This window comes from Cryptosporidium hominis (assembly GCF_000006425.1).
Source record: "Cryptosporidium hominis TU502 chromosome 3 CHRO013095, whole genome shotgun sequence".
Classification (NCBI taxonomy): domain Eukaryota; phylum Apicomplexa; class Conoidasida; order Eucoccidiorida; family Cryptosporidiidae; genus Cryptosporidium; species Cryptosporidium hominis.
Window position 1 is genome coordinate 1 of NW_667380.1, and position 21,498 is coordinate 21,498.

At 33.3% G+C, this 21,498-nt stretch overlaps 8 protein-coding genes across 8 annotated transcripts; 3 read left to right on the forward strand and 5 right to left on the reverse strand.

The window, feature by feature from the left end:
• The first annotated feature begins 506 nt into the window (after window positions 1–506).
• Chro.30217 (hypothetical protein) lies at window positions 507–3,806 on the forward strand. Its single annotated transcript, XM_662225.1, has 1 exon — window positions 507–3,806. The coding sequence occupies one exon, from the start codon at window positions 507–509 to the stop codon at window positions 3,804–3,806; it is 3,300 nt and encodes a 1,099-aa protein (XP_667317.1).
• Window positions 3,807–3,856: 50 nt separating this feature from the next.
• Window positions 3,857–6,130, reverse strand: Chro.30216 (transport protein). Its single annotated transcript, XM_662226.1, has 1 exon — window positions 3,857–6,130. The coding sequence occupies one exon, from the start codon at window positions 6,128–6,130 to the stop codon at window positions 3,857–3,859; it is 2,274 nt and encodes a 757-aa protein (XP_667318.1).
• Window positions 6,131–7,057: 927 nt separating this feature from the next.
• Window positions 7,058–8,353, reverse strand: Chro.30215 (casein kinase i). Its single annotated transcript, XM_662227.1, has 1 exon — window positions 7,058–8,353. One exon carries the CDS (start codon window positions 8,351–8,353, stop codon window positions 7,058–7,060), a length of 1,296 nt encoding a protein of 431 aa, XP_667319.1.
• Window positions 8,354–9,498: 1,145 nt separating this feature from the next.
• Chro.30214 (hypothetical protein) lies at window positions 9,499–11,184 on the forward strand. Its single annotated transcript, XM_662228.1, has 1 exon — window positions 9,499–11,184. One exon carries the CDS (start codon window positions 9,499–9,501, stop codon window positions 11,182–11,184), a length of 1,686 nt encoding a protein of 561 aa, XP_667320.1.
• Window positions 11,185–11,596: 412 nt separating this feature from the next.
• Window positions 11,597–14,971, forward strand: Chro.30213 (cellular apoptosis susceptibility gene product). Its single annotated transcript, XM_662229.1, has 1 exon — window positions 11,597–14,971. One exon carries the CDS (start codon window positions 11,597–11,599, stop codon window positions 14,969–14,971), a length of 3,375 nt encoding a protein of 1,124 aa, XP_667321.1.
• A 356-nt stretch (window positions 14,972–15,327) lies between these two features.
• Window positions 15,328–17,031, reverse strand: Chro.30212 (hypothetical protein). The annotated part of the gene is made up of 1 exon (XM_662230.1): window positions 15,328–17,031. The coding sequence occupies one exon, from the start codon at window positions 17,029–17,031 to the stop codon at window positions 15,328–15,330; it is 1,704 nt and encodes a 567-aa protein (XP_667322.1).
• Window positions 17,032–17,762: 731 nt separating this feature from the next.
• On the reverse strand, window positions 17,763–19,355 carry Chro.30211 (hypothetical protein). Its single annotated transcript, XM_662231.1, has 1 exon — window positions 17,763–19,355. The coding sequence occupies one exon, from the start codon at window positions 19,353–19,355 to the stop codon at window positions 17,763–17,765; it is 1,593 nt and encodes a 530-aa protein (XP_667323.1).
• A 1,156-nt stretch (window positions 19,356–20,511) lies between these two features.
• On the reverse strand, window positions 20,512–21,390 carry Chro.30210 (hypothetical protein). The annotated part of the gene is made up of 1 exon (XM_662232.1): window positions 20,512–21,390. One exon carries the CDS (start codon window positions 21,388–21,390, stop codon window positions 20,512–20,514), a length of 879 nt encoding a protein of 292 aa, XP_667324.1.
• Between the last annotated feature and the right edge of the window lie 108 nt (window positions 21,391–21,498).

Consider the following 21,498-nt stretch of genomic DNA (forward strand, 5'->3'; position numbering starts at 1 on the left):
ACAAGACTCAAAATTATAGTTGTTAATTAGTATTCAAAATAATTAATTCATATTTATACACATAGTATATATATTTTGAGTGCATACTTGCAAATTTCCCACTTGCATGCAATTTCCCCACACTTGCAATTTACACGTTGTATTGAAAAATGTTAGGTGTGGGATAAAAATAAGACTTTTTAAAAAACTTTTTTTGTCTATATTTTGAAGAATTTATCTTTATTAAGGCTGTTGATCAGCATGTTTCGTGGAATAGTATCTACAAGTCTATCCAAATTTTCGGTATTGTTTTTGTAATTTGAAAGTGAAAATTTTCCTTTTTTTCAAGAGTTCTATACGAGATAACTCATTTTTCCCATATTTTTTGGGGGTTTGGATTAAATTTTCTATCTTGCCTTTTATAAAAAGCTATTGAACCTTTAATTATAATAACACTTTGCTTAAAATAGACAAATCATCGTAAAATCCTGAGTAAAATTAGAGAAAAAAAGTCTTAAATAGAATTTATGAAGATTCCAAGAATTTCTAAAAGAGGCTCAAATCAACTACTGTTATCGTTTTTTTCTGGCCTATTTTTACTTAATTATGTGTTTTCCACAAATACAACAAAAATTGCATGTAATGCATGTATTTACCGACCAGTAGTTTCCAATTTAAATACTCATTTTTATGGTTCAAAATCTAACATTGTGGATTTTGAGTTTCAAATACCTTGTACATTCTATAGCCCAATGATAACTGTTTCTGTTCCAAAAAGCTACAAAATTAATCAATTGAAGTTACTCCCATCTAGTAATATTGGCAAATTTGAAGATTACGAAACTAGTTGTTTGAAAGAAAATGAATCTTATCTGGAACACAAAGTTGAAAAAGGAATCGTTGAAAAGTCTAGTTCTATTGATACTAAAAATTCTCTTTTTGCATTTGACAATATAGTAAATGAACAAATTCCCTCTTGTGATCTTGGAAAAGATGCTGAGAATGAGTTACTTCAAGTATTTACTTCTTTGGGATTCCAAACTTGGCAGGTGGTTTCGCAGAATTCAAGTAAATGCTTGGAAGTACCAAAATATGAAACCAAAGGTACAGAATCACTTAAAATGATGGGAAATCTTGCAAATGGGAGTTATGTTCTTAGATTTGACTTACAGAATCCAATTAAAGAAGAATTTACAGGTAACTGGAATCTTAGTATTACAAGCACAAAAAATAACTTCCCAACAACGCCCTTTTGTTTAACATATATAGATCAAACTTCAGTTTCGAGAACTCTGGGACCTATGTTGGGTCCACTAAATGTTAAAAATGCTACATTTAATTCGTATTATACTGGTAGCCAAAAAGGAGAATTCAGTTTTATTATAAACTCTTTGAAATGGAATGGATCAAATAGGATAAATCAACAGATATCAGAAATTGGAGAATTAGAGCCAATTAGAATAAGATTAACATTTCCAGCCTGTGAAAACCAAAATGATTGCTACTCAATTAACTCAAAAAATAGTGAGACATTTTGTCAAATATATGGGCATAAATATGAATGTTATTTGGAAAGAAAAAAACCCGAGCTAGTATTAAGCATTGGATTATCTGAAGCAATAGATAATAATAACCTAAATAGTATCTTCCCCCTTAAAGTTGAAATCAAGGATCTTGCAATTCCATTCAGGTCAGAAGCAAACTACAAACTTAAAATCGAAGTTTTGATTCCCTCAGCTCCTATTTCAAAGCCTGAGTTTCTAAGTTTAAACGTATCTACCGTTGAAGCAATTACCAAAAAGAACCAATGTATTGGTCAGTGGATCAAGTTTTTAATTAAAGACCAAACAGTTTCAAATTTAATGAATAATAATAATAGCTTATCTTATTCATCTGTCTCAATTGGAACATATAAACTCCCTAAGACGAGAGATATTGACATACAAATTAGATATAGAGTAAGTAATTCAGAAACATATCCAATTTTGTTAAGGATAGGTAAGATGAATGACAAGATTCAAGGAAGCTACAATATTCGGGTAAAACCTCTTGTTGAGGGGGCCCAGTTTGTTAAGAAAGAACTTGACCAAAGAATTGGATATTCAAATGTTCTTTTGAATGCCTTGATATATGATAAATCCAGACTTCAGGAGGAATTATCCATTGAGTTTGAGACAAAAACTGATTCTATTTTGCTTAGGAATGTAGATTCAGATAATCCATTGGAATGTATTTTATTAGTAGAAGGACCCAAATCTAAAAGAAACTCAAAATATCAGGAAAACATATTTGAAGCTCAGAAGAAGGAATGGGAGGTGGAAATCTTCTCAATTGGTGATGAAATTGTTCAAGATGAAGAAGAAAATGTACAAGTTATCACAAAAAAAGTTCTATTGGGGGAGATTCTTGATCCAAGGGAAACTGAAGTCTCTGAAATTGGGGGACCTTTTGTATTCGTTGACACTAAAGAAAAATATTCAATGGTAGTATATTTTTTTTTAATAGGACATCAATATAATAGAATGATGACAATTAGTATGCTTATTCCAAAATCTATTACAGAATACATAAACACAGATTTGAATGTTCGGGTAATACCTCCAGAATCATATGATGTTTCTAAAACATTTTCGGGCGGAAGAGTCAAAATTACAAAATATACAAAAGAAAGAATTCTTGCTATAACTTTGGAGTCAAATGAAGGGTTTAGAGAAGGATGGTGGGGAATTTCAATAGATATTACAAGACCTGTTGTAATTAATTCTATGGATTTAACAGAATATGTTGAGTTTAATATTTCAAGTTCAGTTTCTACCATGGATTCACCTTATCTTACATCTCTCTTGTTTCTAAGCGTACATGAAAATTTTAAGGGGCCTTATAAAACCCCAGTTGCAAATAAACTACAATATGTTAAGGGAGAAAATTATATTTTTCAGGTAATATCTGTTCAACAAAGCCACATATCCTTTCATCCTTTTCCAATGCTCAAAGATCAGATTGTAGAGCTAGAAACAAATTCGCCAAATTATTTAGTCACTAAGTTGATGTATATGGAAAAGTTTAGATTCTTGTATATAATTTCTGAGCCTTCTTTAGATGGTAAAGATATTGATATAGTTACAAGAGAAATAGGTAATTTGGGATCTTCTTCTTGTCAAATAATTCTCGTCCTTGGGAATGGATATTTTAAGGGTTCAAAATGTGATAAAGTTGTGAAATACTCAAGATTGGACAAGGAAAAAAATAACAACAAAAGCAGTGGATCGAAGGATAAAGACTTTGCTCTAGTAAAGAGGTTGCTATCCAAATTCTTAAGTTCAAAAGACAAATTCATAATGAGTTTGATAACCTTGGTTATTGAAGAAGACGACATAGAAACATACGATAATGAAATATATTCAGCAGATGAGACAACCCCAAATGAGAGAGTTAATTATAATTTTATCATAAAGAAAAAAAGTAAGGTAAATACTTGGAAACTGAGACTAGATCCCAGTCCAACTTATTTTGAGAGTTACTATCAATTCAGGAAGGCATTAATTTCAACTCATTATTATAATTTGTATACAGTACCTTCAAGCATACAAGCATTAAAGGTATGCCCTCCAGAAGTTCCTATTCTCTCCCAAGAAAAAACGTCCAGTCAGCCTTTGGTGTTGAAATACAAGTTCTTTAGTGAAATAATAAGTTCTTATAATTACTCAGTTACTCCAAATATTCCAGGGACCTGTATAAAACAGAGGCTGATAACATCAAATTCAATAGATAGAAAGATACCAGGGGTTTTAACGATATCTTTAGTATTGCTTTTAATATTAATCTGAACAGTTAGTTTTGTTAGACTTAGTATAATAATTGAGTAGGTATAGTTACTTTATGACTGTACGGCGAGTTTGATGAGATGCTCCATGAATACTTTAAGCGAGACATCATCAGTGATAACAATTGATCCATCAGAGACGGAATCAAAAGTGGCACCTGAAAGGGTGTTGTGGGTGGCAGAAGGATTAACTTTAGCAAGAAGGAACCTAGCCTGAGAACCTCCTGCGTGACACAGAACAAACTTTGGAACAGGAAATCTGTCCTGAAGGATAGACTTGGCATCCTCTGCTGGAGCAAGTAATAGATTCTTAAAGTTTTCGTATTCTGGGTTCTCGTGATAGCCTTGCTCTTTCCACTGGTGGATCATTTCTCCGTACCAGACAACAATATGGAAGAAAGAATCAAGAAGGAGAATAACATTAGGCTTAAGAGATTGTACATCAAGAAGTACAGGCTGAGGAGGACCTTCATCAAAGGAGTATTGTAGTAAGGCTGGTTGGATCATAACTAAAGAGTTCATAACATTCTCCCTTAAAAGAACAGTTCTGTAGTATGCAGTTTCATCTGGGGAGGCATTAAAAGTTTGAAGAAAGTGGCTTCTACGGAGATGATACATAAATTGCGGGTATATACTGAACTCCGAAGAAAGATGGAAAGAGTTGGGATCGTCCTTTTGATAATCCGCGAACCTCGAAACAAGTCTGATAAGTTTTCTGTCAAGCCAACGAAGTACATCTAATCCATCTTCACTTTCTGTTTTAGATACAGCCAATCTTGCCATAAGTACGGCAGCTGACTCCTGGTCAAATCCCGGTGCTAAATCCAAAATATTGGGTTCTGAATATCTATAGGAAACTGTGGTAACTCTCAGCCTTTTTCGCCCAGATGGATGATTATATAAAGTTTGGAATTGTATAAAAGACTGTTTCCCTGGGGGAATCTGATTCACTCCCTGTGCTACTACTTCGAAATAAAATGCAACGGTAGTATTTTTATCCATGGCGCCAAATGCCCACTCACATGTATTACTTTCTCCTATCATGGTGTCACCAACGTGGGCGCCCTTTTTACCAGTACTGGTGCATGCACCAATTGCACCATTAATTTTGACATCCTTTGAGCAAAGGATTTCCACTCTGCCATTAAAGGCTTGTTTAATGTATCCAGAAGCATCAGGCTCAAACATTTTCTTGAATGAATCTCTAAATATGTTCATACTGAAGGAATCACTCATTACCATATGACCTCCAGAACGGTCACATAGAACTCTCATTTCATGCAGTCCAACTTGGTCAAGAGAACAAGCAAGGATATCGACTGCATGACCATTTTGAACAGCTCTCTGTGCCAAGGAGGAGTAGAATTTAAGGGCCTTTTGCACGTGCCTTGCAGAGTTAGAGTTTTTTTGAAGATCCAAGTGATGGCGAATTGACTCAGCCAGTGGGAGTGAAACTATGGTTCCAGGACCAACTGTGCATACCCCTCCAACAAAGAGCATGATCCTTCCACTTTGTTGCACGCAACAAGCTTCCATCAATCCTGTTGCTACCGCTAGAGCCACACCAGTGCATCTCTGAGGCCTAGTGTCAGCAGGAATTGGCCATGAATCTGGTTGTAAATCGTCTAATATGTTCATCAAGGAATATTCACATTCTGAAACAGGCAAAAGGAACCTTCTGGAGGATCCCTCAGCCATCTGGTTACGAGTGTCTCCACGAGAAGTTAGACCTAATTGAAGTTGCAATTGTTGAGAAGTAACGTCTTTAGTGCCTCTGAAGACATATGATTTGGGGCATTCTGTAAACCCTAGCTCGTGCACACAACATACTGTTCCATATGTAATTAAACCTACAAGAGCGTCTGAAGGCATTAGAGAAACTGCCTGCTGGATCGAGTCACGAAGTTCTGTCAATTCTGCTTCAATTAGGCACGTATCAATCACAAAAATGAATACGGGAGGACTGACGTTATTTGCAGGGATTCCAGGTAATATATACTCAACAGAAGGGTACATTAGCTCTGCTGGTAATACCGTCTCGCTAATGTGCTCAGCATAATGGGGAGGAAATGGGTTTCTCTGTAAAGAAAATGGACAAGTCCAAACTTTGGACCTGAAATCCACCGGACAATATGGGTTCAAAATACATCCTGATGCTCTACAGCGAATTGGCTCATATTCCACAAGTTGCAGCTTGCTACTCTCTTTAAGCGGAGTGAACAAACATCCCAAAGGGATCTCCACTCTTGTAGCCTCCAGCTTTGTTGATGGCCAAATATTCCAATTGAAGCGGACCCCAGTCTGGTTTTCTTGTTCTTGGTAATCCATTCTCTAGCTTAGCTACTCTGACAATTTTTATTCCTTAAATCTTTATCACTCTTAATTCCTTTTTTACTCTTCTTATCCTTAAGTCAATTCTTACTTGTCTGTAAGTGTATCAGGCCCTCCAATATTCTTCCTTTCCCAGTACGTTCCCTGGGAAAATTCAAAAAGAGAAAAAAATACCTCTTAATAGATATTCCAATACCTGGAAAGATTACTTTGCTCTTCAAAATTTGGGGTTCATAGATTATTTGGGCGGCAAGTGGGGAGGTGCTCTAATTCAACAAATTTTCAGAGTTAATTAACATTAAAGGTTATTTGGCGCCACATAAGCAACAGTGTGGGGATGAGTTGCAATATTCTGCAAAAAAAACATTCAAGCAAGTTGCTAGAATAGCTGATAAATCGCATGACGTCTTGTTGATTCTATTCTAATTAAAAATACGTTAAACTTTTAGAAACTATGTGAAAGAAGAGATGATAGTACTTTGGATGCCGTCCTGAGACTGATAAACAGATACTGAAGCAGGGTTTGACACTTAAAATATGACATGAAAAACTCTAGTTTGTTATTTGAGATTAATAACTCATTAAATCAATTATTACTACGGTTCTGCTACAACTTAAATGAAATCAAATTTTGCGAGTTGCAGATGTTATAATTAGATAAATAGGGAGCATTAATAATTATGTAATTAGAAGCAAAAACCCCAAAAAAATGGGGCAGATTCTGTACCATCATACAAACCACGAATTCTCAAAGTATTTCGTAAAAACTGAGAATTTAACTGCGCTTTATCTTAGTACTTTTAGTTTGCAAACTCAGATTTGGAGAAGGGGTGGATATATAGACTAGAAAGTACGAAGACAACCATATATGAGGTCTTGAATGGGACTTAGATTAAGGGGGAAAATTGGAGTGCTTGGCTGACTTTATTTGACAACTCCTCCCCATTGTTCATCTTGTTGTGATTCATGATAAACATCCTGTCCACCCTCACCCGCTACACAGTTTGCATTTGTCTGAGTATATGTTACCTGAGTTGCTCCCCCGGCAACTGGGATTCCTGCAGGGCTGGAGGGACCCCCAGGCATCATGCATTGAGAAGGACCAGCTTGGTTAGGAAGGCTTGCATTGGGAGGAAGAATAGCACCAGTAGTAGTTCCTGTTCCTGTGGCTACTACATTGGTGGACTGCCCAGCAGGTATATTTCCCTGTGTAACTCCAACTCCCATTCCATTTGTAGGTATGGGGCCATTTGCTCCAGCATTTGCTACAGCAGCTCCAACTGGGACGCCCACTCCGACACCTACAGAATTTCCTGTTCTTCTCCTGTCCTTTTCTGGCTGGAGAAAACTCCAGTCAAAAATGAAGTCATATTGGTAGCCCTCTCTAAAGAACAAGTCTTTAAACAATCGTCTCAAATAGGCATAATCTGGTCTATCCTCGAATCTAAGAGCTCTGCAATAGTTAAGGAAAGTAATAAACTCAAACGGATGATGTTTGCAGAGTGTTTCTATTGGGGTTGCAATCTTTCTCTCCATAATTTTGTCATATTTATCCTTCTTAGAAGTTGCTTTAAGCCCTTGCCAGGGCAGTGTACCTCTGTTAAAGTACATAAGTACATAACCTAATGCCTCTAAATCATCCCTTCTACTTTGCTCAATTCCCAAGTGGGTATTAATTGAAGCATAACGAGCTGTTCCAGTCAGGTTTTTACCTTCTCTATAAGGAATATGTGCCTGGGATTTAGGATCTCTGTATTTCTTTGCGAGCCCAAAGTCTATAATGTATACTACATTGAGTTTTTTCCCTCTACCAATTAAAAAGTTATCCGGCTTAATATCTCTATGTATGAAGTTTTTTGAATGAACAAACTCAATACGATTCAGCATTTGATCCGCAAGCATTAAAACCGTTTTTAAGGAGAATTTTCTATTACAAATAGTAAATAAGTCCTCCAAAGATGGGCCTAAAAGATCCAAAATCATAACATTGTAATCACCTTCAATTCCGTACCAATGCACTGTTGGAACCCCTATACCACCTGCTAGTATTTTATACAACTTTGATTCGTATAGAAGCTGTGGATGTCTTGATTTAACACTTTCTAGTTTGATTGCAACCTCTTCACTATTTGTAACATTTGTGCCCAAATATATATCTCCAAATGAGCCACTTCCTATCTTCCTACCCAATCTATATTTTCCTCCCACTCGGACCTCCATCTCTCTTTTTATTGATCACTCTTTTAATTATCCTCGCTTATATACTGAACTCACATAAAATGATTACAATCCTTTTCCTAGTTGCCTACATATAGTCTGTTTGGTTCCTCTCCTCACTACCACCTTGAGTTTGCTACCTCGCAGTATTCGCGTTCAAATCTCCGCCCTAAAGTCCGACTAATCTTTGCTTTTTGAATTCTCAGACCTTGTCGCACTTCAGCTCCGTATATCTTTACCTAACGGCTAAATCTTTGGGATTGTATGGTTTTTCTAACTTGAATATTTCGGGATAACAGTAAATTAATTCACCTTAATACATGAACCCCCCTTTTAATATACTTTTTCCCGTCCAAAATTTCCTAATTTCTTTTACTTAAATCGGGCCTTTATCCTTGTTCATTTATTATTTCGCTTTAAACTATTTTAAACCCTCGGAAGGCGGGACATATTTGGCGGTATTTAGGCAATATGTATTTATTACTATCCCAGATAAAGATATATTATTTCACAAAGATATTAAAAATTAAAAAATAAGAAAAAAATAAACATAAAATAAATTATTATTAGATAGCTAGTTAAGCAATTCCATTAGCTATCAGAATCGCTAACTTTTAATATATTAGTTAGTTTTGAAAACTAACGTTTATTCTGTGTAGTTCATTTAGTTTTCTATCAAATCATGGATATTTCTGTACGCCTTCAAAGAAACCTCACACACTTAGTTCAGATCCAGCAAAGCCAGATGTATTCAAATAGTTCATAAAGATTGGAATGATCTTCTGCTTCTTTTCAGAACGCTGAATAATATTCTCCCGTTTTATTAATATTTTTGTTGGCGCTTCTTAACTTGTTTTAGCGGGATCATTTTTATTCTCGCAAGGGCGATTATTTACATAATAAATTAGGACAATAAAACGTCTCGAGCAATGATAATTACGCTGGAAGTAATTTTTTTTGAAGCTTCAATGATAATTTAGTTGAATAATCTGATAAGGTAGTAGTAGTTTAAAATTTTCCTAATGAAAGTCTGTTATATGCATGCATTATAAGAACAATGTGTGGGTGCATGCACGAGTAAAATTATATAACACAGCGCTTTGAGTTTAAAATATATAATTAGAGTAGTTAGTTTGGGGTGGTAGAAAATGGATAATACTTCCTTACTTAGAGCGGAAGGAGGGTTTGTCCCACCGGAGAGAAATTCAAAGCTATATATGATGCTTTTGATTTTAATCTCTTCCTGGGCTAACTCTTGCATTACAATGATATGGCCGTTATTAGTGGTTGGTGATTACCTAAGACTCCCTTTTCAGGCGATAATGTTTTTAATTGAGGGTTTGCTTTGCTTTTTCTTGGGAATGACCTCAGACTTGAAGTCTAAAAAAACGTCTTTAAAGTATTCGTTAAAGATAATGTTGGGATCAGTTTTGGCAGTATTATTAATTGTAGTAACGAACTTATTTATTGAAACCAAATTTCTCAAATTGGATATATTAAGGTATTCTGGAAGAAGTGGAGGCTTTTATGTTTTTAATAGCGAAACATTAAATGATAATATTTTAATTTTTGATGAAACAACAAATATTATGAATAATATTCATAGAGAAGAGGCTGATTTAGCTCCAGGAAGCTCTGAAATGAATTTTGGAAACAAAGTTGAGTTGGATGAAAATAATTCAAATTTACAATTAAAGCCCGATAGTGTTTCTGTGCTTGTTTTTACATTGATACTTTTCGCCATATGCTGTATTTTACAATCAAGTTCCAATAGTATGTACTACAATTTGAACATTTTGATTGTGGATAGTAGTATTGACGATTACAACACTAGGTATTCTAATTCATATATTGATTATGCAGGATGGAGCGAAATTTGCTTTTATAATATTGGAAGTTACTTAAGTTTATTAATTTCAAGACTTACATTTATATCGATTTTAGAGTTATTAACCCAAAAAAATTTAAAATTTAGCAACAGGACAATTGAAATTGACTATATTCATATCTATTGCTTTAATTTATTGGTTTTACTAATAATGATTCCATTTGGATATTACTTAGTTGAACATAAACTAAAATTAAATTTCACAAATAATTCAATTTACCAAATTAACTATCAAAATATTAAACAATATTCAACAAGCATTCAAGAGTTTATGGGAGATAAAAGTAATTTATTTTGGTTCCTAGTAATTCCATACTGGATAATATATTTCATACAATCAGGTAATAACTTTCACAAGTGGATAGTAATTGACCAAACAGCATTTAATATTGAGTGGTGGGAACTTTACTCATTTATATACGAAGCAATTATATCGTTGATATTGTCGATTTTTCTTGCATATATGTCCAACAAATTTTCTCCAGTAATTCTCCAGGTTTATTGTTTTGCCATTCTGTCAATGGTATCATTTGGACTAACCCTATGTACATATATGCTCCATGAGATTCCAGTCAAAACCTTTACTGACTTTATTTCTGCTTTCACACTCTGTCATGGCATATTCCACATCAGTTGTGTAGTTCCCTCTATCAATGCACTCTACTTTTCAATCAAATTCACACCTTCAGAAATAAAATCAATGGTTCTAGCAATAATTCACACTATTTTGTTGTCTGCTCCCATACTTGACCAAATTATAAACAACTACAGTTTTAAGTTAATTAATATTTCCGAAAAATTCTTATTAATTACTGCAATTAATCTCATTGGAATAATTTATACAGGCCTTTTTATGGCCAAACAATCTATAGAAGAAAGCAGTTTCAGAACATCGCTAGAGCTTTTGCCAGTATATAACTACCACGAAAACAAAACAATCAAATGAATTAGTTTGTAGAGAAAAAAGAAGTATTTTTTCATAGATATAATTATTTAGAATAGAAAAATAATAAACTTGACTAAAAATATTCAATTTTTCATTTGATTATAGGTTTATATTTCCAAGATTACGTTATTTATTCAATTTGCATTTGGGCGGCGTCCCCACAACTAGTTATTTAAAAAAAATATTGGCAGTGCCGGTATAGGAGATTACAAAATTGAAAAATTTGCAAGGGAAAAATAAAATAATTATCAATAAAAAAATTTAAAACAGGGGCAGAAATAATTTAATTTTTTTGAAATTAAGGTTATTTTTCCCCTATAAGCGAATATAGGGAACTAGGAGGAAGCGCAGAAAGGACTCTTGCAAATAAAGGAGTCCAGGGTTCAACACATTAAGATAGTTTTAAAGAAAAATGGAAGAGATTGTAACTCTATTAGGTCTTAGTACGAGCATCAACCCTGCTGATGTGAAAATGGCTGAGAACTCCTTAAATATGAAGGAGGGAATGCCAGGGTTTATTGAAACTTTGCTCATGATCGTTACTAAGACCGATATTGAATTACATATTAGACAAGTTAGTTGTATTTATATGAAGAATTTGGTCAAGAGAAAGTGGGATATTGATTGGGAACATGGTGGGATGAATAAACACGATAGGGATATTATTAAAGGCAACATTGTGAACGTATATATGAGCACACCAAAGATGATTCAGTCCCAAATTGGTGAAATGCTTCTTTATATTTCTATCAGAGACTTTCCTGTATATTGGAATGACCTTCTTGTCAGTATCGTCAAGTTTTTACCCGATGAGCAAACTGATCTTCTTTCCAATAATGGGATGTTTCTTGGGAGTGATTTGAATGCATTGGTTTCTAAATTGCAACAATATGAAAGCACCCTTTCTATGATTAAATTAATTTTGGACAAATATAGATATGCTGAATCCTCAAACAAGGTCTTGCTTGAGCTGAAGGAAATTCTCAAGGTGGTTTGTGAGCCTATGTATAGAATGTTTGTTTATTCTTCTCAATGCCTTTTTAGAAGACTTCCGGTAATCCAAGATAATACAAGCAGACAGTTGGTTATGAATATATGCCTCTTAAGCTGTCAGCTCTTTTATATTCTTCATTGCTGTGATATTCCTGAATTTTTTGAGGATAGAATTGGGCCATTTATGGAATCCTTCCAAGCTATTTTGGAATTAGACACTACTCCTGGTTTGGTGGATTCAGAGGATCAGCTTATTATCTGCCTTAATATCAAGAGCCAGATATTTGAGAATTTAAGGATATATTCTGATAGGTACCAAGAACCGTTTGATATTTATGCTAGGAAGTCTCTTTCAACTGTGGCAATTCTGCTTACAAAGATGGTTTCTCAGAATAATAATACTGTAGATACAAATCCTGAATTGTCCAGTTCTATATCTTCTTTAATTGATGAAGGTCTAAGGCTGATTGGTTCTCTAGCAGCTACACAATGGTCTGATAACGCCTTTATGGATTCTGGAGTATTGGATCATCTTGTTGAGAAGATCCTCATACCTTGTACATTTTTGGATATTAATGATTTAAACATAATTGAAGAAACTCCTAAGGACTTTGTATACAAATACCTTTGGGATATAAATGACGTTTGTGACTCAACTTCCAAACGATCTGCAGCTTTGGAATGCATCAAGAATTTGGGGAAGTTCTACTACACAAAGCTGAGTGAACTATTGAGTAATTTGATTATCAGTCTCTTGAATGGCATTTCAGATGATGTGCATGGAAGTTCATCTATCTTTGACTGGGAGGAGTTTAATGAGAAAAGCGGTAATTACTGCAAGTATCAAATCACTAAGTCTGATGTTACCAGAGAAGCTTCTGTATTCTTATTCATTTGCTTATCAGTGAGATCTTTTTCGAAGATTGGAGGAGTTGCACATTTGGAGCATGGGATAGACATTGTTGGATTCTATGACAACTACATTAAATCTTTTACCAGCTCTCCTTTGATGCGTTGCTGTGCTTTAAAGTACCTGATCGTTTTCAAAAGTCATTTCAATAACGCTTCTTCCTTGGATATTCTCCAGCAGTCCTACAATTGGCTTTCTACTCAAACTTCCAGCATTGAGGAAATGATGATTTTGTTGGCATTTGAGAGGATATTAACCCAAAAGACAGCATCATCTACTGGAAACCCTTCAATTCAGGGTGGTGGAATTGGCGCAAATACTAGTATTTGCACACCTAATGATAATTCAAACTCGGGAGGAGCTTTATTAAAAGTCCAACAAGGAATGGGTAGCCAGGAAACTGTTTTTAAGCTTTCCCCAACAGATACATATAATCTATGTTTCCAGATGATTGGGAATATTCTTCATCCAATGCTCAAAAAAGCCTTCCAAGGAGGAGATAAAAGGACTTATTTGACAGAGAGTGAATTTATTCCTAGATGTATGATGAGGCTCTTGACGTATTTAGGTAAGCTTGGGTCCGAATTGGTTAATACTTTAGCTCCCACCATTGCGGAGTGCACAAAGCTTGCAGTGGAGAATCCAAAGAATCCGTCCTTCAACCACTATTTATTTGAGCTTCTTGGAGTCTGTATAAGAAATTCTTCAGATTGTGAAAAATTGGATAATTTTGTCCTACCAATACTCATTGGAATCTTAGAGAAGAATCTAACAGACTTCATTCCATACTCTCTACAGCTACTTGCTCTTAGGCTAGACACCTTAGCTAGCCAGAATGAGCTTTATGACAAGCTCTTTATCCATTTGATTGATGCAAAGATCTGGCATGGACCTGCATCTGCAGTGCCCGGGATTGTCCGACTCTGCAGTTCTTTCTTCAAGAGACATTCATTATTTGAAGCCACCATTTCCAGCCATGTTAAGCAGGTGTTTGAACGCTTCCAGTTTTGTCTGAGCCACAGGAGATTCCAATCAACTCTCTCCTTTGAATTCCTTCGAGACATCGTTCGCTTCCTTCCTTTCCAATGGTATTCTCAGTACTTGACCGCACTAGCCAATCTTCTACTTACTAAATCTCAGGAGTGGAATCGAATTGGAGACCATCAGACAATAATCCAAGTCGTTGGAGCATTTTCAATAATTGTAATTAAAAAGCCGTATGGAGAGATGCAAGAAACTTCTCTTCTTAACGTTCTCGATACACTTCAGAATGGGCTCTCGTTCATCTTCTTCAGCAAGGTGGTTTTCCCAAACCTACTTAAAGCCACGCTTTCGCCTCCTCTCAGATATACTATTTTCATTGCACTTTTGAAGTTGGTCTCCGAACTAACATTTGAACGGAGCAAACGCAATGACTTTGTTCTTGAAGCATTCAAATCAGTTTACCTTCTTTTCAATGCGATAAAACTTTCGGATGACCCAAACTTCCAGAGAAGAAATTCCATATCTACTGACCTTAGTGGCGTCTCTGATGACTCAGCTCAAAACAACTACCTTGCTGTTCTCCCTGATTCAAATTTAGACTCACAAAACCCCATTCAAGATGAGTTTGAGATTAATTACCACAAACTTCTGATTGCGTCTTGTCATTCTTCCAATAACCCTTATCCCAGCCATAAAGAAATTTTACAGATTCTAACTAGCGGACCATCCAGTACCAGTATTGGCGCCAACAGTGCGCATGCATGCAATTTCATTGATTGTATAAGAAATTCAGAGCAATTAAATTTGATGAAGATTACTTTTCAACCATATTTAAATGAGATATCTAATCATTTTGTTGGTGATCAAAACATTCAGAGTTTTATTAATTCTCTCAAGTAAGGTTTAAGTGGGTGATAGGGAAATTATTTTGTGGCTCAGGTTTGAACATAGTTAACAGAATTAGAATAGAAAGAGAAAATGCTTTATCCGCTTATTTTTATTTCTAATCAAAAATATATTAGTACTTAAAATATTATGCCATTAATAATGGCAGTTAGATTATTGTTTTACTAGTATAATAAAATTTGTTACGTAGAAGTATTTGAGATTTATATTAAACTTAAATATATTTATTGTCGGAAGAATATTATAATTCATTGAGTACCCTTTTTTGTATGATTTTATTTAACAATGGAAGATATATGAAGAATATTGAAGTTCACCAAAAATAACTCGGAAGTGATATCAATATCTTCCTAAAATTTTGAATAATTTTCTTCAATTGATTCTTGGTTGTTTACAATATAAGTTAAACATGACGAGAGTTTTACATCAATTATTCTAATTAATTTTTCATATAAATCAGCGTCTTTATATAATGGAAATAACTTTTCTGAAAGTCGAGAAAATATTCTATATTTATGTTGCTTTTCCTCTGATAAGGATTCAATTCCTGAAATAAGCATTGTATTGAACTCAGATATTTCAGCTTCTTTTTCTTTGAATACTAAATTAAATAAATTCTTCAATGCTAAAAAGATATTTTGATAGTATGATAGAGTAGTTAAATCTTGAATAGTGCATTTTTCTTGATTTTCACCAACATTAATAGCATCAATATTAATAGAGAAAAATGTAATCATAAAACAATTTAAATATTTCATAAGTATTTTTCTTATGTTGGATTTAGCTTCTTTCATTGAATAGTAAGTTTTACTCAAGTTTTGGGCTCTCTCGCTTGGAGTGCTTTTTCTTGGGTCCAAAAGACGTTGGTAATCTTCCTCAACATGTTTAAACTCCATAAATGCATTATAATACATTGTAACCAAATCATTCATCCATTCAAAAGTACATTCACGGCCATAATCTTGTTTATAAACATTAAACAATGAATTTACCTTTATTTTATAATTTTCATTTTCAGTTCGGAATAAACTCTTAATTATCTGTTCAGAATTACCACTTTTTGACTCCAAATTTAAGAGCATTTGATCAAAGTTGATTAATAACACCAATTCATCCAATTTGACTATTGGAGTGATTCCACCAGTGTTAATGATAATCTCTTGATTCAAATATTTATAAAACTCTTTATAATTCATTTCTAGAATTATTTTTTGTCCTTCAGGATTTCCCTCAGATATTAAATTTTTGATTTGATCATGACTACCTTGTTGAGGTTTTAACTTATTTTTCAATTCATTCACAAAACTCTGATTTTTCTTCCTTCTATTGTTCGCTTCACTGAATAGCTTTGAAATATCTAAATTTTGTATATTTTCATGTTTATTTTGAATTGATAATTCTCCTTGGCTGGGTCTTATGCCTTCCTCAGCTTTCGGTTCGGATCCAGGTCCAGGTACAGATCCAGATCTAGGTCCAGATCCAGGTTCAGATCCAGGTTCAGATCCAGGTCCAGATCCAGGTCCAGATCTAGGTCCAGATCCAGATCCAGATCCAGGCCCAGATTTTGAGTCTGATCCTAAACCAACTTCTGGTTCTAGATCAGTTTCTGGTTGTCTTACTCTTTTGTTAGCTTGGTCTGCAAATTCCTCTTCTATTGAAGCTGATTTTTCAGCTTTGTGTCTTCTATTTCGTTTATGTTTGCCATTAGCTTTAGCTTTATTCTTATTTCTTCTAAATAGATTTCTGAAGAAGTTTGGAATCCTTCTCAATCTTTTCCTCAATTTATTCCTTTTCTTTTTCTTCTCTTTATCCACTGAATCTTGGTTTTTACTTTCAATTTCCGAATCAGAAGTTGAATCAGATTCCTCAATAGAAATTGTTTGTTTTTTATTTCTTCTTGATTTTTTCTTAAAAATTTCCAATAGAGAAAAATTGGTATCTAATTTATTATCGCCATATTTACTTATTTGTCTAATATCTACAACATGATAAAGTACATTCAATGGATTAATTAGGGAAATAATAGCGATTAAAGTCGCAACCTTTAATCTCATGATTACACTTCATTAATCAATTTCGTAATAAATATCAATTAGTGTTGCAAATTATTCACTAATATTTAGTTCGCCTCTCACACGTGTGCAGCCTCTACCAGAAATTACCAAAAAGTTGTAACCAAAAATTGCTTATTGCTCAGAAAACAATTATTATTATTTTTCCTTTTTAATTATCCTTCGCTTTAAAAGAAAAAAAAAGCTTGTTATAATTATTTCTTGGTGGAATTATTCAATTTCTCCTTTATTCAATCCATTTTCTTCAACATTTTCAATAAATTATTAATATAATTCAATAACATGTTTATATTTTATAAATAATAAACCAATTGAAATATTCAATAATTACCAAAAGATCACATCTATAATAAAAAAAAAAAAAAATCGATCTACATCCTTTCTTTGCATGCATTTATAGCCATGTGAGAATTTTTCTGGAAATATTGCAAGTTTTAACATGCAATTTCACACATAATAATTACGTAATAGTAATTTTTGCAGATTAAGTAAATAAATAGAATTAAAAAAGAAAAAAAATATAATAAACAAAAATAAGAATTTCTCCTCTTAAAGATAAATACCTAGTTCTTTAAAATAGTTTACTATAGAGTTAATTTTACACATAGAGTTTCTATTATTAGTTTGAACTAAATAGAATTTGGGTATTGTCCCGTCTCATTCAAAATAATTGTTTCAAAAGTCCCGTTAAAAATAAATAAGCTCCATATTAATTAATATTCGGATTTCAGGTGATTTAAACATTTACCCATAATTGTCAAAAGGACACTAGATATAATTGAAGCAATTGCAGAATCAAATCTAAGTTGTTCAATCTTCCTCATAGTTGGCTTAAGTGCTTTGACCATTTTTTTTTCAGAGTCACTTAATCCATCTTGAGGCTTTTCTTTAAGTTTCTCAAATTTTTCAATATCTTGTTCGAATCCCGTTAAGGACTCTCTAAATAACATAGCAAAGCCCTTGAAAGATGTCAAAAAGAAATTTAAAACCATCAATTCGTTCCAAGAACATTTTTCTTTTTTCGTTGGCTCGATATTTTTAGTGCTTATTATATCGAGATATGTTAAATAGCAATCCAAAAATGGAATCATCTCTTTTTTTATTCCTTGCAATCTGGACCAAAGTTGTTTATAAAATGACTCTATTTTCTGAATTCTATTTTCAACTTTTCCTTTTCTTGGATTGGAAATTATCCTCATTTCTTCTTCACGTTCAGCATGTTCTAAAAATACTTTTAAAAATGTTTGAATTTGAGTTTTCAAAAATTGCAAATTACATTCTACTTTGTATTTTTCCTGAAATTGTTCTTTCAGGTTCAATTTTAATGAGTTGATCGATTCATTTGCAGTTTCTAGATTGACAAGAAATAGGCTGCTCGAAGAGGCGGAAGATTGTGATTGAAATTGAATCTGGCTGAACACTTCTGGAGAAAGCATAGTTGTATTTTCTGAAGTTAAAAACTTAAAGATTGCTTCTAATAATTGGATTAATAATGGAATTGAAATAAGCAACATTCTTTTGGTAAATCTTGAACTTTTCATCAAAGTCTCTACATCACCAGCTAATAACTTTTTTCTAACAATTCTTTCACTAGCTTCCTTCATTTTCTGGACTTTTTCAGCTAATTCTGGAGATAATTGTTCCTCACTCTGAATAATAACGGATCTCTTTGTAACTGGTGTTCCAGGAACACTTGTATCAGAATCGGAGTCAGAACTAGATGATTTAGAAGTTGAGGTTCCAGAATCACTAGAATCTGAGTCAGTATCTGAATCAGATAACACCACAAGTTTAGCTGTAACAGGCCCAGTTTCTTCATCACTATCTTCTTCTGTGACTTGTACTTTAACTGCAGTAAACAAATCTTCAGTATCTAAATGTTGAGGCCCAGCACTTGATACTCTACCTTGACCAATACTAGGTTTTGTTCTTTCTCTTGGAGGCCAACTATAACTTTCAGAAAGAGATTTAGGCGAAGAAGGTTTAGTAGTTTTTTTCCTCGTAGTTTCAGTAGGTGGCCACGAAAATACTTTTCGCGTAGGACTAACTGCTTTTTGAGCATTAGACTGAGGGTTTTGAGAACTAGAAGTATTTCTTAGCGTATATGAAGGACCTCGATTGGTTCTTTGTGGTGATTTAGACTCTCCAGTATCTTTTGGTTTACCATTTAAGTTAGATGATATTTTAAGCTTAACAAAAGAATTAAACGGAGTTATTTGGTAGTAATTAATTTCATCGTATTTAAACTCAGAAAATAGTACGAAAAACAGGAATAGGTGGATCAGACTTAATAACTTGAGTTTCATTTTAGTTTAATTTTTTTTGTTATATTGAGCAATGTTAAAAAGACTTGTATGTTGTAGGTTTCCTTTTCAAATATTCAAGAAAATAAATAAAGTTTTAGGAACGAAACGTTGGAATAGAAGGATGAATCAAAAATATAACTTTTGAATACAAAATTGATGGATTGATATCAATTAAATGATTAAAGACAGGGAGAAACAAATGATAGTGTGCTATTCTTAAGAGAAAATCAATAATTCACACTTTGTGTGTAATCAAAATAAATAAGATGACATGGTCATTCAAATAAATATATAATTAGCTACCAGTATTTTAGAAATATTTCTAAATTTCACAATATTATACAAATAGATTTAATTACACAAAATTCAATAATTCACAAAATGGCGGGAAATGCACGCATTACTAAAATAATTAATAGGAAATAAATAATAAAAAAAATGGAACCATTTCATGAATTTTGTTGGTATAAGTAGTAATTGAAAAAACAGATAGCCTCATTGTTTTAGATGCTCGGCTGTCATTTTAATGTTTTGATATACTTCATTTCAATGAAACGATGGTTCGATTTCATACGAAAAACAGTTTGTATAGTTTAATAATTTGTTGGAAATTTTCTATAAATTAGTAACCATTAGTGCTCTAAGAAGTTCTTCTTATTCCCTAATAGATTATGAACCTTACAAATATAGTAAAAATAAAATATTTGAATGATTTTTATTGATAAAACAAATTCTAACATTGTACCTTACATCCATCTCGCATGCATTATTATTTTCGTTGATAAAAGGTAATAAATGGGAAAGCAACAGAGGCAAACATAAGTTCTTAAATGGCGCTTAAATTGTAATAATAATCCTTAATCCTAAGATATCGATTAAAGACTCACCCTTACCCTTACTTTTTTTTTGTTTTTAGTCTTCTTCGGAATAAAATTTCTCGAGAACCAATATTTTCGAATGAAGTAATTATTTTTATGTTTACACATATTACAGTCGCTCGAAAATTTAGTTTCTTCGATGAGACCCCACCCCTTTCTATTAAATTGTATTAATTTCGACTTAAATTGTGAATTTAGAAACTAATCAATTTTTAAACATCTTGATTATAACTCTCAATTGTATTACTTACAAATATTTTGAGTAACCATTTGAACTTTTATACATCTACAGAAACATTCTTTAATTGAACATGTTTCGGTTCTGAGGGTAACCTACGACTATTATCAGAATGTGGACTCTTTAAAATACCCCTCAAGGCCTTTTCCTCCTTGTATCTACCATCTTTGACTTCTTTTTGATGTTGAGCATGTTCTTTACAAACAGCCAATGACTCTCCTAAAGCTTTACATTCTACCAAACTTGCTCCAGTAGATGTTTTTAAACATTTGGGATATTCTTCTTTAAGACTAGATTCAACACCTTTCAATAATTTTAACAAACTTTTAGAAATAGCCTTCATAGATTTACTGTAAGGTAAGGAAAAAACTTCATAATCAGAGCTTTTGGAATACTTTTTTATTTTCCTAGAAAGAATGCATTTAAACAGCCTTTCTAAGAGTGAAATCAGTATTGACTCAGCTTTAGTAAATAAAGGACGAGTTGAACTTAGATATTTTGTAATATCTAATTGTTCTACCGAGTTCTGAGTTGCAGTATAGCTCAATTTTCTGAAGTAGATGTTTTTACCCAAAAGCAGATAGTAATCTCCAAACATTCTCTTTAATTCTCTAAGGAGGGCTTTAATCTGTTCTTTTGTACAAGCTGGTTGTAGATCCTCTTTTCTTCCATTATACCCAAATCTAGATAGAAATTCTTCGAGAGACACACCTTCAGGTTTGCCAGCAAACAATACTGAACCTATAGTTGTTTTAAAAGGAGAAGGAGGCTCGCGTAAAGAATAACTCGGACCCTGGGCATTCAGAAACGAAAATTCGATTGATTTGATCTTTTCATTTCGGATAGCACCATTAAATGCGTTTAAGTAAATAGAAATTAAAACAAATCCAACTGTAAATATATATTTGAAACTTGCCATAATGATATTTAGACAGTACTTTAATGTATTTTTTGATAGTTACGCGATAATAAAAAAAAATTTGTAATTTAATGATCCAAATGAAGGCATTATTATAATTGTAGACAA